Raw genomic sequence first — 15834 nt, forward strand, 5'->3', positions numbered from 1 at the left:
CATGGCACACTTATTTTAGAGGAGCCAAGTTAGCAACTCGGAGCCCTGTTATAAGGTAATTTCCCCCATCCATGTGCAAAACCACAAGGTTGCCTGCACTATGTTCCGGATGTCCTGAAGTGAGATGAAGGGTTGAATTTTGCAAAGGGTGGAGATTTGGAGCCAGGTCGTTTGGGCCTTATTGGCTATGGATTGTATTGTATTATATTTGTCATTTGTATAGCACAACATTTACCATTATTATAGTGTAAATGTGCTGTTAGTGGGAACACCCTTGGAGGACCGAAGTCCAGAGTGTTGGTGGTCTTGGTGCATAAGTATGGTGCATGTATGCATTTGGCCGAAAAGGCTTAGCAGGGCCACTCAGGCTCTGAAAGAAAAGCAATGCTTGCCGTCGGGCATGTGGATGGGTGCTGGGAAGAATAGGGGTGTTGTCAGTGCTAGTGACTCGCTATGTTTCCAGCATGCCCAAATGTATCATAGGACTGCACCGCATTCTGCTGTCAAGTGGTGTTGAGGCGTAGTCGGGTGTAGGTAGGTGGAAAATGTATGTGAACAGCACAACCAGAGTTTTGTAATAGTCCCTGCTCTATACTGATGTGTGTGGTTAGATGTACCTGTGGACAGTGGAGTGGTGTATTATACATACCATTGCCACCAATTGGAGGCGCTTTGATATTAGGCCACCTGCTGTGGTATTTGGCTACTTCTGTTGGTTCTCGCGGCAGTGACAGAAATGGTTTGCCATAACAACATTCTATGTTCCAACTAATCCACACATTCTTCTATGTGGGTTAGTGGTATATTAGCACAATCCAGCCCCTTATCTCCCCTATATAACAGTCCAGCTTTCAGGAAGATAAATGGTCCCCCCTTTTTCCTACCCTCTTTTTCGGTAAAGATCTGAAGGAAAGGTTCAGCAGTCTGCTGTCAATCAGAGAGGCTAAGGAGTTTGCTGAATCTGAGAGTTGCGGATCAACTCCTTGTAGGTGCAAATCATTGAGCTATTGTTGGACAACTTGTTGTTTAGAGGTAGGACAACAAGGGATGAATTGAGTCTTGGGTGGGTTAATATTAAAGTAGGTAGTCAGCATCCAGAACTGAATCAATTGGTAATTGCTGAGACAATTGATGCCCTGTGGTCTTTAGATTCTCATGTACAACTGAGATCATCCACATAAAGGTGGATGGCTATATTGGGTTGTTTGAGGAGTGTGCCCCAAGGATCCATGTAAAGGTTCAAAAGGATCAGTGGGAGGATGGAGCCTTGGGGCACTGTGCAGGAGAGTAGGTGTAGGTTAGAAGACAATATTTAAATCTGGATGGCCGAGTGTCTGCTCAAGATGTTGGAGGTAAACTAATTCAGGGCTGTGACAAAGAATCTCATCCTGTTGACAAGAAGGGAGAGGAGGCATAACACACCCTTATCCATTATTTGGAGGGCATCATCTTCCACCTGGATGGTGGCTGTCTCGATGCTACTCATGGGGGGTGGGGGAGGCCCTGACTGATAGTCATTTAGATGTGTCATTTTTTTATTCCGGCGGGTAGTTGTGTAGCGACTACTTTTTCCAAAAATGTTGCCAGTAAACTGCAGGCTTGTAATGGGCCGCTAGTTGGTCAGGTCATCTGAGTCTAGGGTCTTTTTTTTCAAAAGAGATTGAATGAAACCAGTGTTCAGGGTGTCCAGGACACATTGATGATGCAGAGGAGTGTGTTGGGTCCATCTATTGTTTAATGATGTAGGCAGGGATGATATAATCAAGTAGATTTGAGGGTCACAATAGTTTTTCAGATGTCTGGGCGAGAGAGAGCAGACACATTGTTCCAAAGGGGCAGTGTGTGTGCTTGGATGCAGGGGCCTAATGATGTGTGAGGTTGGGTCAATGATCTGTCAGATTATGTCTATTTGTTCGAAAACAATAGTTAATTCTGTCTCATTATTCCTGAGTTGGAGATCAATGGTTGGAGAGCACTCCAGGGTTAAGATTTTTCTGCCACCATTTCTCTAGGGTTCTGATTGAGCATTTGTAGGAGGTGATCACTGGGGTGTATCAAAGGGTGGATGGTTCAGACTTAGCACAGCTGGTTTTTAGGGGGGCATGTGTGTCCATTAGTTTCATAGCAAAGTTTGTGACTATTTCTAGGAGGACCAAGGTATTCCTTGTGGTGGGGAAGTCTGCAAATGTTTCTTCTAGCTCATTGTCCAGTAAGGTTTTGAATGAGAGTGAGTGGGGGTTTAGTTAGATCTTTGTGGGCTGTTGTCCAGCCAGCTTTCGATACAGGGATGGCGCTGTGATCAGTGCAGTTGAGTGGCATAGGGTCTGAGCAGGTGACAAGGGCATATGATGTAAATACTAAGTCCAGGGTGTTGCCTTTGTTGTGTATGGGGATGAGGCCAATTTGCTGAAGACCTGGACTGGGAGAGAGACAACAGTGAGCTGCCTGCGCGGCAAAACAGCAGAACGTACAAGCAGTGCCAAACAGCACAGAACTAGGGACAGTAGGCCAGCCTTCCTGACAATGCAAAGCAGGCTCCTCAATAGTCCAGTGACTTCCATGCCCCATTCGCATTGGATAATAAGAGTGCCCTTACTTGCCAGCAGGACATGGATCAGTCCCTCCCTTGCAAACCGGCATGACCAAAGTCCATAAAGCCACTGATAATAACTGGGAAATTAACTTTCTTTTCAGGGAACCAGAATTTCATAATCACGACAGACATATAGACAAAAAAGGGGTGGTGTGTAAGAACCCTTATATATGTTTGTTCATCTCTAGCAACTCCCTTGGCGAAGGGAAAGCTAGCGGTTGGCTGGGGAACTAGGTGAGGAAGAGCCAATGGAAAGGGGAGGTGGTGAGTAAAAAGGGGCTACAGGAAACTGAAAATGTGTGTCATATGGGTGAGGTCAAGGGTGGAGAAGGAGGACCAACGGACCAATTGGAGGAAGGACAGTCTAGAAGAATGCAGGAGAATTGCTGATGGACTGGACATGGTGAGGCATTGGTTGGTGAGAGAAGGTTTGGGTATGCGTCCAAGATGTATGAGTCATGGGGAAAGTGGAGGTGATTGGGGAAATGAAGGGAGAGTGTATGAGATAAAAGGAGTAGGTGTGAAGTAGTAGGGTGGAAAGGGTGTATTAGTAGTAGTGTAAAGGAGCAGTTTGACACATTTTCCTTAACTCCCACCCCCTCACCACCGTCATACTGGAAACGCAGAAGAAGGGCCCTTTGTGAGATTCCATTTGTTATGCCTTCTCCTCTTTGATTGTATGAGAGATGATATGCACTCAGACAGCCGTACCGAATGTACCCTCGGACTGAAAGTGTGGAAGAAAGCCGTATGGCAGGATGTGAGCATGCACCATTGGACATCATGGAATGCTGAGTGAAATCTGACGTGGGCAGAGTGATGTCAAAGAATATATACAAAGTCATGCTGATATGATATGAAAATGCAGAAGAGTGATGATGTAACTGTGATGATGTAACTGAAGTGACAAGAGAAACATTTGAAAAGATAAAGTAATCAAGAATGCAAAAGAAGATACAGTAACAAGTTGACCAATAAGTGTAAATATGCAGTAACCCAAGGTAGAAAAGATACCTAGAAGCTAGCTATAGAGGAATAGATAGCGTGGCAAGGATGGCCATTATTGGAAAATGGACGCTGGCTCGTGCAAAGATTCATCTGAACTACCTCAGAAAGAGACCAGGGTTAGAGAGTCAGGAGACGCTGGGAGAACAGCTTTGTGTGCAAAACAAAGAGGAGTCAATGTTTGCTTGGGAGCAAGGAGGCTATTTTTAAGGAGTGGCTGCAAAGCACACAGGGAGGCAGACGGATGAGTCATGGACATGAGACATATTTCTCTAAGAAGAAGAAAACTTTTGCAAGAGCCAGGTATTGGACAATTGAAAGTGTATAAAGTCTATGCAAGGTAGTGTGAGCAAGTCTCTAGAAGACAAGAGGAGCAATGACAACCAGGATAATTAAATTAAATAGAAGTAAATAAGAGGCTGAAATGGACAAATATGTGGTCTCTTCACGTATAACCCAGAAGTTGAAAACAAGGGCTATTCATTAAGCCTCAAATGAAGATAGTTATGTGCTGTCACTCCTTTGAATGTCTGAGAACAGAGAACAGGCTAGAAGGTCAACTACAGAGGGGAAACTTTGGCTGATGGCGGGACTGATGAGAGATGATAGACTAATTGGAAAAGTAGGGAGCAATCTGACGTGATTCAAGCACCTGAGTTTTGGTTACTTCACGTACTGCTAGTCGAGTCGAAAGTCCATGGTTGGGTAGGAATGCCAACCAATCAGTGGGTCTATGAGGCAACTTGCTATACAATGTTGCATAGACCATTCCACTGCCATTTTGTTTGCTATAATCAGTATTATATGTATGTAGAGATAGTTCAAGGTTTGTTTTACAGATAAGAGACAGCCAATGAAGTACTAACCCGTACAGCTTCTACAAGTAGATATGTTCCCCTAATCCAATCCAAGGCCGGTTTTAAACCAGATTACACCCCAGGCAGGAAGCATAGTTGGCGCCTGTGCCACCAACAAAAAATGACAACAACATAAATTGGCTGCAGATCAGCACAGACCCTCTCACTATAGTATTTTGGGGGCGTAATTCAGGGTGGGCTATGGTTAGAAATCATAAACTAATTACACCTGCATAATCTTCCATGCAGAATATTCCTACCATACGATGCACTATTTACTAACATACATATGTTAATCATTCTCTTAAACACTGGTTATAAAAAGAGGCATGTTAGTATGACTTCAATTCTACAGTTCACTATACAAATATGGCTTCTGCACCAACTACACGTAAGGAAAGTAAGATGTAGAGATGTAAAAGGTGTGGGTAAATCGTATTGCTTGGCAATACTCTGATATAAGCATCCTCGCAGGTGTATGGTGGGGGCAATGCCCACATTCCCTTACAATGCACAGTCATCTACAAAAGGAATGCCACTGAGTTCTCGGTTGACACTGCGAGCCTACTTAGCGGACTTCTGGAAAGAGGTTCTATACCAGCGACTATGCCAGCATTTTCAAACACGACAAAGGAGGATTTCTGGGCTATAAATGAAGTTGTTTTAATGCATACATACACAACAGCTTCCAAATACTGCATCACTAACTTGTCGCCCAAAGATTGGTTTCAGTCTGATATGCCTCACGCTGCATTTAATGGTCGTCTTCCTATCCTGCTGTCCAGTCAGACCCTTGCTTCCATTTCCAAACTCCCTGCCACTACTTTATGTCCAAATGAATAGCTGCCATGTCAGCCACTTAGAGCCATTCCTGGCTTTTCTCGTTGAATGATTGGATTTGTAGTTTCATGTTTCCCCTGCTAAGTATGGGCCTACAAATTCCAGCATGCAAAGTCAAAAGCAAGTGACCACTTGACAGCTATGCAAGTGTTCATCAAAAACTCATGCTCCCGGCACTTTTTGCGACTGCTCTTCACACTCTGCTATTCAGAGCCATGTGCTTTTAAATGCTCCTGTAGCAGATGTGTTACCACGTATGGGTTTTTAGGTAAACTAAAGCATGTCTGTGCCCTATATTTTTAAGAAGACTGTCCCTTATTTCTCAGAATACCTCATGGTGCCCACAGTAGTGAGACTTTCACCAAATGGTTATTTTCTTAAGTCCTATCAGTTTAAATTCTGGTTCTTAGGGTTTTCAATACCCGTTATACATGCATGATAGGACATATTCTATAAGGCACAGAGATCTCAGTTAAGTGCCACGAGACGAGTGACTAGGCATTGTTAACCTGATGGGAGCCAGTTCTGCTCCCCAGACACACGTGTAGTCTGGTGCTCCATCCCGAGTTGCCCCACTGCATTTTACTCCTATGCCACAGGCATCCCTGGGTGTCTGAAGGTTCAGCATAGGCACCTGAGTTTCAAAGTGTGTGTAGCACACGTTTGTCTGAGTGTAAGTGTGTGTGTGTGTGTGTGTGTGTGTGTGTGTGTGGGGGCAATGCCGGTCTTTGCATCAGGCCATGTATCTTTGAAATGTCAGAATTAAGTTGCAGGATTAAAAGCACTTCTTTTAATCCTGCAAGTTCATTTGGCCTCCCATTCACACCTCGTTTACACTCCCATTCACACCTGTTGGTGGCGGCGCCCCCCTGGAGGCTGGCACATGAGGCATCCGCCTGCATTGCCTGATGCAAAGACCGGCCCTGATCCAATCCCTCCCACTAGTAGGTTTTATAGTTTGCCACGTAGGATGGTGTCATAAATGACGCATATTGGGGTATAAATCCCCTGTGTAATCAAGTTTGTGTGTGAGTGTGCAAGCATCATTCCAATTTCTGCCAGATGACCCTGGTTTATTAAATTGAGAATATAGTAGCACTTTGCCATATTCCTTCAGTCTGTCAGGTTATTTGGTCTGAGACCTTTATTGGTAATTCCATCTGGTGTCCGGTCAAAGGATTGAAAAAAAAAGATCGAATGCCATTTTTTTTTAAACCAAAAGGACAGGGAAAAAATGTTTAGAATGCTTTTATATGTATTTATTATATATTTTTTAGTTTAGTGTGCAAAAAAAGTTTTTTTACAAAGGAAAACAGGGGGTTTGGGGGGAAATCCTCCCATAAAATAAAAAAAAAGCATTCAAAACTTTTTTTGGGCACTTTTGGTGTCGAAAAAACGGCATTCAATCCTTTGTTTTAGATACTTTCACCTATAACCATTCCATCTAGCACAAGAGACGCTATAAGGTGCTAGTGCACCATAGTAATGTGAAGAGGAGTGTAGTACTCTGGAGAGGGGTGTAGTATTTTGAAGAGGGGTGTAATAGTGTGCAGAGGGGTTCAGTGGTGGTGTGGGGAGTGGAGCAGTAGTGGTGTGGAGAAGGGTGCAACCGTGGTGTGGAGTGGGGTACAGCAGTGGTGAGGAGAGCAAGATTGGAGGGTGGAGGTAGGTAGAAATGAGAGGGACATTGGAAGGAATAAAGTGTGAGGAGGAGATGGTGGGTGGAATAGTGGGGAGGAGAGTAGGAGGAAGAAAGAGAGAGTGATAGAGAGAAAGGGTGTGAAACACCAGGGCATGGAAGGAAAGGACCAAGTGGCACCTGAGTGTCTGAATGCACCAATTGGGACGTTATACCACTTTGGAGAACTTGGATTGGAGACCATCTAAATTGTTATTAGAAGGAGTTAGAGAGCAAAGTAATTTGCCTTTATTCCATCCCTGTCAAATTATCAGCATTAGATATCAGGGGATACCAATTTTAGTGACAGACATGGAGTTGACGGATACCTCGGTTAGGGAGGGAATGGCATGCTCTAGTTGTGAAAGAGAGATAGCCAAAAAGAGAGACGGCCTTTAGTTAGGCCCTTTACTAATCTACAAATATAAACCCTTGAATGGTCTTCAAGAGTTGGTGTGTTCTTGGGGCATTCTGTAACAGCTATCATATGAACAGTACCCACCCATAATTGCCTTTGGCAGAAAGCCTGGAGCATGGTATTTGTCCACGCCTCTTGCCACCCAAGCCACCGAGAGTGACCATTGGACAAGGCCACCAGCACAATCCTCTTGGCCCTACTCCCCTCCCGGCAATTGCCATGGCCACATGTCATCCAAAGCCACCTGGAGTAGCCACTGGACATGGCGAGTGGCATTGGCCATTGGCCATTTCATCTTCCCTGCACCAAACATTTCTATATTGGCCACTGGGATGGATTTCTGTTATGCCCCTGCCACCACTAAGTCATAGCCAGTGCCCACTTAACCACCCCCCCCAACAGAAGCTACCTGAAGTGTCCACGGCTTGTAGTCATGGACATTGGTCACTGTACCTGGGTCTTTGGCCATGCTTTAGGGCTCCATCAACCACCCAAAATGCATTTAAATATCAGATGTTGCAGTTGGTGAGCAACTTTTAAATTAGAGTGCAACTTTGTTTGCAAAACTGGCATAATTTTGCATTTGCAACATGCATGTTTATCGGCGCTTGAGGAATGCAATACTGCGACATACAGCTTTTTTATGGCTTGAGTGGATTGTTTCAGTAGTATTGTCCAGAGGCTACACCTTGTCCCCGCCCCAGAATTTCTGCTATGCCCCTGCCCTTGAGGGACTGTAGGACTGCAGACTGGAGGCCGGTGCCTTGAGTCTGATATGATCAGGCTGTACCTGTCTGCATGAGAGACTGTGGACTATTGTTTTATTTCAAGCCCCTGTCCTTATTTCAATGCCTGAATTCCCTGATTGTACCATTTTAATGTTCGCTTCCCCAAAGTAAATGTTTTGGTTGCGGGATGGCTGATTTGAGTCTCTTAGCAACTCATCATGTTGTTTGACTTTCAATTTGACCGTTTTTTTGGATCATCACATCATGTTTTCTTGCTGGTTTCTTGGTTTCTTTTTCCTGCTGTTAAAGGCCACCTTTAAAATTATTGTACCAATTCATTATTATTTGTAAATATATAAAAGAAAAGAAAATACAAATACAAGCATACAGATTTTGGCATAGTTTATTTAAAAAATCTTAATGCTCAAGGAGTGTCACCAAATTAGAAATGTGGGTACTAATGGAGCAATATTAGTAGGATTACTCAAATTCAGCATTTCCTCCTCGGCAGTAACTTTCTGTTGCAGAATACTACTAAGGCAGAAGAGGAGGCATGTTCTACTGTCAATCAAGTGATAATAGTAGGTTAAGAAGCCATTTTGGGTCTCATTCCGAGTCGGGTGGTCAGGTAAAAAAGTGCCGGTATTCATGGATACTGAAACTTTATGAGGCCCCCCAACTACGGGTTTGCCGGTGGGGCACCTGGGTTACCTCCAGCTAAAAGCTGGAGGCACGCCAGGCAACCTACCAGCAAAAAAAGCCTGTGTTACTATGGTACTCCATGAATGGGGATTTACACCGTCATTCTGACACTCGGACCGAGTACCGTAAACAGTAACAACATTTGCCAGAATCATGGCGTCTCTACCAGAATCATGGCGGCTATGTCGCCAGGATACCAGCAATCTTGGAATGAGACCATTTGTGTTTGCTAAAGTCCACTCCTGTTTCGTTGAGCATGCTGGATTTTAATAAGTTCACGATATAGTTAAGTATATAATGGTTGGGGATTGGGCAGTACTGCCACGCGAGCATGCAATATAAGTACGTGTGAAAAAAGACTTTAAAGTGTTAAAAGATGGTGACGCGACAGCAGAAATTAGGAAAGAGAAATTAGACAATAGAATGACAAAACTCAGAGAAAAAAACAATTGGGATGAGTGGGAGCGGAAATGGTTGTCATGTATGGTTGTGTGCTTCTTAAATGTGATAAGGTATTGGTCAGAATGAGTGTGGGACTCCAGCGTTTTATTGTGATGGCAATATCTAGAACCAACGAAGCATGGTACTGCTAGATGTAGTTAGATAGTGAGTGGTTGCATGAGGTAATAGCGCAGAGCATTTCATGCATCCTCTTTCGCCACTAGCGTAAGTATATTGGCACAAGAGCAAACACGAGTGCTCTTTTGCCAGAGCAATTAAAGGAGAACTGCATTCGTACAGACACTTAACCCTTTGCGCATGCGCAAACACCGTACCTCGCAAGGGTTTGAGGAACTAGTCACATATTAAACACTGATGAACGGTTAGTGAAAAACACACTTTTGCAAACTAGTAAAACATTGCACACTATACTTACGCAGATTGATGTGTGCCTATAAGGAAGCCTCGCACTCTCAATGCACTGTCCAGTGGCGACGTTCCATACAATCAACTCCCTGTCAAAAGACAACCATATATTAGCACATATGACTCCCCGCAGCCTACAGTCAATTGGTTGCAAGAGCCTCGTGACGCCACGTTTAGTCTTTTCTCTTGGAGGTGTGCCCAGGAGCGGGCTTTTTGTCACAGATTACTGGGCGTCACTGTACCATGGCATGACACGCGGTATCTGTTACTTTCTCTTTATGTAATTGCACCCTACTGGCTAGCTGCAAACCATACTTTAAATCCCAGCCTGGTTCTGCAACAAATTGTAGGTGTTCTGCCATTAATGTGTCACCACAGCCATCATTCCTTGCAACTGCGCCCTTCTGAAAATGGCTCATTTCACTCAATTTAAACATCTAAACACATGGTGCGTTGCGCTTCCTTTTAGTTAGCCTCCGTAATGTGTTAAGATGAAACAGCGCCATCAAGAGGTTGTTTGTGGAATTCCTGACAGAGTACCCTTTGCTACAAGCTAATGCTTGTAATGTTGCGCACGTATTTAAAAAGGCATGAGGCAAGTGTTGTTTTTTTTTACATTGAAGGTTTTCTTTGCAAAACGCATATAAGTGCAAGAGCAAGGAGTCTGAAACATGGTGCATGTCATTTATAACGCGCCTGTACACAAGTGTTTCTAGGCGCAACAAGACACGGGAGGGAAGACAGAGTGAGGACAAGACAAACGATCTTACTAGGCCTTGTGTCATTCAGACCATGCAAGTGCTACGACATAAAGTGCAGTGGGAAGAGAGTAGGAAGTGTGCCAGGGAGAGGGAGCGGGGAAGTGCAATCAGGGCAGCATCGCTCTGAGTAAGTGCAGCCAGGGCAGCGCAGCTCTGGGTAAGTGCAAGGAGGCATGGAACTGTGGGTAACATTTACAGCCCCCAAGTGCATGGTGGGGGAGTGATCATGGAGGAACCCGGTACCCAGTGGACTCGCAGGGTAGCCAAGCAACCAAATGGCACAAGAGACAGGTAGCTCTGCAGGGGAGAGAGAGAGAACGCAGAAGAGAAAAGGAAGGACTTGAGCTGCTTCTGGAACTTCAGGTGGTCCGGCTCAAGTTTGAGTGGGGCAGGGAGGCCAGGATATTTCAATCAAGTCATAGGTCAGGCACAACAGAAGCACTTTAACTTATTATTATTTTATTTTTTATTGAAAACAACCAGAACAAGACTAGTTGTAAACCCGCATCCTTTACAATATTGCCTTTAAATTGGATTGATAAACTTGAATCGGTAACCTGTCCGTGCTGATTTATGTGTGCGTAATTCAATTTCTTTCATGTAGCGCTAATGGGTCATGCTTCTAAAAGCTTGAATTGAATAATTCGTTCTAGATCAAAACACCTTTTTTAAAAAGAAGATTTTAATAAATGATTTAGAAAGACCGCTCTGAGAACACTCAGAGCGGTCTTTCTAAATCGAAATTGTCAGGCTCCTGCTGCAGACGAATGCGCTCAGAGGTGGCCAGGGGAAGACAGGTTACAGGTAAGTGTTTGTTTGCGTGCCTGTGTGTATGAAAGGGGACACTGTGTGTGGTGAGGAGAGGACTGGGAGAAGGAGTGTGTGTGTGTGTTTCTCAGTGTTTTGGTATGTAAGGGGGTGCTGGGGAAAAGGTGTGTGTGAGTATGAGGTGGGATTGGGGGGGGAGGTTGAAGGGGTTTGGGGGTGAAAGGCCCGATTTCAAAGGGCGCAGGGAGAGGTATTCAAGAGTTTTGAATGTTAAAGGCTGTCTAAAGTCGGACAAAACAAATCTTTTTTTGTGGACAGCCTTGAATGTTTCAGATAAAGACATAGCACCAAATAATTTAGAGACTAAGAAGGAATATCAAGTCTACATACCCAACATAGAATACCACCACAAGTGTGTGTTCATGTTTTACCCACTGTGAATTATATTCTTTCCATATGTGATATTTTGAAGTTTTTATTTTCACTTCAGGAAGTGTTTTCAAAACATTTTTATGCTGAGAGCCCCCACCCTCTTGAATACAAATAATGTTGACCAGATTTGCCAAATGAAAGATATGGGGCCTCATTACCCGGTAGGCGGTGAGCCATGCCGCTATTAGCGCCATGGCTCATGCCGGTAAAATACCGGCACCGCCTTGGCGGAAAGGGGATTTACCGCCCCATTCCAAGGTTGGAGGGGCGGTAAATCCCCCTTCCGCCATTGCCCTTCCCCATTCCCATTTCTGCCCCATAGGGCTCTATGGGAATGGGGAAGGCGCTAATTACGGCACCGCAATTTTGCGGTGCCGTAATTAGCTCCGAGGTCCCTTAGCGGGTTGGATTTTAACGCCTCCAAAAAGCAGGAGTTAAATCCCCCAACCCGCAAAGGGACCTCGTAGTAAGGCGGTAGAGATTTACCGGTACAGGTATTTTACCGGTACCGGTAAATCCCTACCGCCATCCGTGTAATGAGGCCCATGATTTTGTTTTCTATTAACATTGTTCCTGTACCCCTTTTAAAAGAGTCCCACACCCCCCAACGTACTGCCTCACTAAGTCTGAAGGCCACTGATTAAGGGAGTCCTCTATTTTGTCAATGGCTTTCAATTCCAGAAAGAGGAAGTTGTTATGTTATGTTACGTTATGTTAATAGCACTTTTAGAGCGCACGGTCGCCCAAGGGCATCATGACTTTCCTCTTTGCTTCTGCCTTTGCTCCCCCTCTCCCTTTCTGATCTGCTCAATCCTGGCACTGTGCACCTGGCCACCCTCTGTCCCCTGAGCCCAGGTACCTGCTCACCTTGTCACCCTTTCTGCACTGCCTCCTGCCCACCCCTTGCACTGGGGACTATATCTGTACCCATACAGTCCCCAAATCCCCCTTTTTCTTCTTTCATGCACTTATCAGACTTACCCAGTTCTGCTGGCGTAAGCACAGCACTTGCCACGTGCTGGCGGCACTAACCCCTATTTATTTCTCCATTATCTATTATATTTGTTTTTATTATTTATCAGTCTCCCATCTGCTCCGCACTTTCCACTCTCCCCCTTCCATGCACTTTTTCCCCTTTCCCTTTCACATGCACTTGCACGTTATTAATGTCACTGGGCCTAGTAACATTGTTGTTCTGTTATCTCCCCTGTTTCCCCTCCCTTGCCTTGTCGCGCTCTGAAATACTCGTGTACAAATAAAATATCAAATATCAAAATATCAAATGGCGCTGGAGAAAGGAGGAGGCAGTATCCTGAAGCCGGGGTTTAGCCAAACAAAAGGGTTTTCACAGATTTTCTAAAGGCCAAGTTATTAGAATAAGTTCTCATAGCCAACAGGAGATTGTTCCACAGCTGTGCCGCAGCAAATGAAAAACCCGACCTCTGATGCGAGTGCACCAGAAGGATGCAACTACAAGCAGATGAGCGAAAGCCGATCTTAGAGGCCATGTGGGACAGTAACGACCGAACTTGTCGCAAAGGTATTCTGCCCCTTGGTCATGTAGGGCGTGATGCACCAAGCAAAAGGCCTTAAATGCAATACGATGTTTGACAAGCAACCAATGGAGCGAACGCAGCACCCCGAAAATAAGAGCTCTATAGGGGAGCCAGTTGCCACCCGGGCAGCCATGTTCTGGAGACGCTGAAGCCGCTGGACTAGGCCCTTGGGTTGGGCCAAATGTAAAGAGTTACAGTAGTCCAGCCGACTGAGCGTTAAGGCTGCTACTACTGGAGGCCGAAGGTGAGAAGGAATAAACGGCAAAACCTTCTTAAACATTTTAAGGTGAAAGTGACCCGACTGGCAAACTGCTGTCACCTGTGAGTCCATCGAGAGAGACGAGGATATCACAACACTTAAGTTCTTCACCTTCTCGGTAGGGGCCGGTAGAGGACCAAGAGAAGAGGGCCAAAAAGAGGACACCGAAAGTGAAGGATCAGGGGGAGAGCCGACCACCAGAACGTCTGTCTTGTCTCCATTCAACTTCAGCCATTTGTGGTTCATCCAAACCCCCCACGGCAGTCAGGCACTGAGACAAGCACAGCAACATCTCAGCCTGATCCTGATCTAACCGGATAAGGATCTAAGTGTCGTTGGCATATGAATAGCACCTGATGCCGAAGGAGGAGATGAGACACACCGGAGGCCAGATGCAAATGTTGAAGAGAATAGGAGACAAGGCAGATCCTTGAGAGACACCACAGCAATGAGAAAACCAGCCAGAGGGAATGGCAGGGAGAGAACGATTTTGAGTTCTATTGGCTAGGAACGAGGCAAACCATGTCAGCACCCAGCCTGAGATACCCACTTCGCCCAGGCGGGTGAGCAGGATAGGGTGGTTTACAGTATGGAATGCCACTGAAAGATCTAATAGAATCAGGGCTCCTACCCCACCAGCATCAACCAGCCTTGCCATGTCGTCTTGGACAGAGACCAGGACGCTCTTGGTCCCCCGTCCCGGCCTGAACCCAGATTGAGCAGGATCAAAAGAGATTCCCTAAAGGCAGAGAGTAAAGGAGAGACCAAAGACTCAAGAAGTTTCATAAAGAATGGAAGAAGTGAAATAGAACGATAATTAGAGGGTACCAGAGGATCAACAGAAGGCTTCTTAAAGAGAGGAATGACAGTGGCAGCCTTGAGCTCTGAAGGAATAATCCCAGACTGACAACAATTATTAATTGCCTCAGTGATTTCGCATAGCAGCCCCAGACATATATCCTTCATAACCACAAGGGGAATGATGTCGGAAGGAGCCCCTGACTTAATGTGTTGCAAAGCGGTAATGACTGCATCTTCGGTAAAGATAGGAAAGGATGGCCAGACATCCGAGGCTGACTGCCTTATAAAAGCAGACCTGTCACAAACAGGGGTAGGTACAGATGTTGAAGATGTTGCCTCTGCGGTGTTTGGGCAGTTTGTCTCAATTTTCATAGTAAAGTATTGCGCCAATGTGTCACAGAGTTCTTGTGTTGGGCAAACACATGGCGCAAGTTTAGCATCCGAAGAGATCTCACCACTGAAAAGAGGGTCTTAGTCTGACCAAGCATGGACTTCATTTTTTGGGCGTAGAAAGCCCTCTTAGCTGCCCAAATAAGTGGCACAGGCTTTAGTTGTGTCTGAAACATATGTCTACGGGTGAAGTGGGAAGAAGGAGCAGGGCTTGTGAAGAATTGCCATCTGGCCAGTGTCTGAAAGCCCAGGCTTTTTTGATTTGTATTAAATTATTATGCATATTCCTCCCAGGCAAGGCCCACCCCTGTCCACTGGCAGTATTAGCCTTGTGGGAATGTTGCTTTGTAAGGGTAGGAAACACCCTTTTCCCCAGGATACCCACTCCACAGGATGCTGGCCTGGAAACAGAAGCCAAGAAACCAAGAAACCAATCTACTTTTGTGTGTCCCTTTGTGTGTGATATGAGGCCCATGGGCATGTAGTGCTCTATAAAAATTAAAAATAAATAAAGAAGAACACTCATTCACAGAGTGCTAGACCTCACACCATCGGGGTGCATTTCTAAAGGCCTTTGAACCTATTGAGAGTTGAGGGGGCAGAGCTAGGGTGAGCCAGAGAGGGATCTGCACCATTTTAGGAGTGTTCTGCCATCTTGATTCTCTCTACCTCTCTTTCTCTTTCCTGTCCCCTCCACTTCTTCTGGAGCAAAGCACTTTGGGTGTGACATCAGAAAGGCAAAGGGCATGGATTGGACTCCCTCAGGAAGGCTAGCTTTAGTCCAATCACCTGGGGAGTTTTTCCAATAAAAGGAGAGGTCTCCCACCACTTATTTGAATAATCTGGAATCATCTTGAACCATCCTGAAGATTTTGTTCAGTACCCTGCTGGACCCTGTTGGACCCTGCTGAGTGCAGTCCCCTCGAAAGTCCCTGAGTTGTGAGGCAGAGACAGGTGCTCCAAGGCAGAGACCAGATCCGTCCACTAACCATCCCCAGGGACCATTGAGGGTGATCTGCTGATGGAACAGGAAAGCACATTGAGGCTCTCTGCCTAATTTTTAGGGTCCATGCCCCCGCGGGCACTTAGAGCTGTATAACACAGGTGAGCACCAGATGTGCTGCATTATACATGGAGGGCGAAAGCTTTCGCACTATGACAAAGCTATGTAGTCAGGTG

At 45.4% G+C, this 15834-nt stretch overlaps 1 protein-coding gene across 2 annotated transcripts in view; it reads right to left on the reverse strand.

The window, feature by feature from the left end:
* The window catches only part of WDR72 (WD repeat domain 72), a 933775-nt gene that overhangs the window by 704405 nt on the left and 213536 nt on the right, over positions 1-15834 (reverse strand). For both annotated transcript variants that reach the window (XM_069624855.1, XM_069624854.1), the window contains exon 4: positions 9699-9777. In XM_069624855.1, coding sequence (XP_069480956.1) covers positions 9699-9777 — 79 coding nt within the window. The remainder of the gene's footprint in view (positions 1-9698; positions 9778-15834) is intronic.

Source organism: Ambystoma mexicanum, chromosome 11 (assembly GCF_040938575.1).
Source record: "Ambystoma mexicanum isolate Mex_15411 chromosome 11, UKY_AmexF1_1, whole genome shotgun sequence".
Lineage (NCBI taxonomy): Eukaryota > Metazoa > Chordata > Amphibia > Caudata > Ambystomatidae > Ambystoma > Ambystoma mexicanum.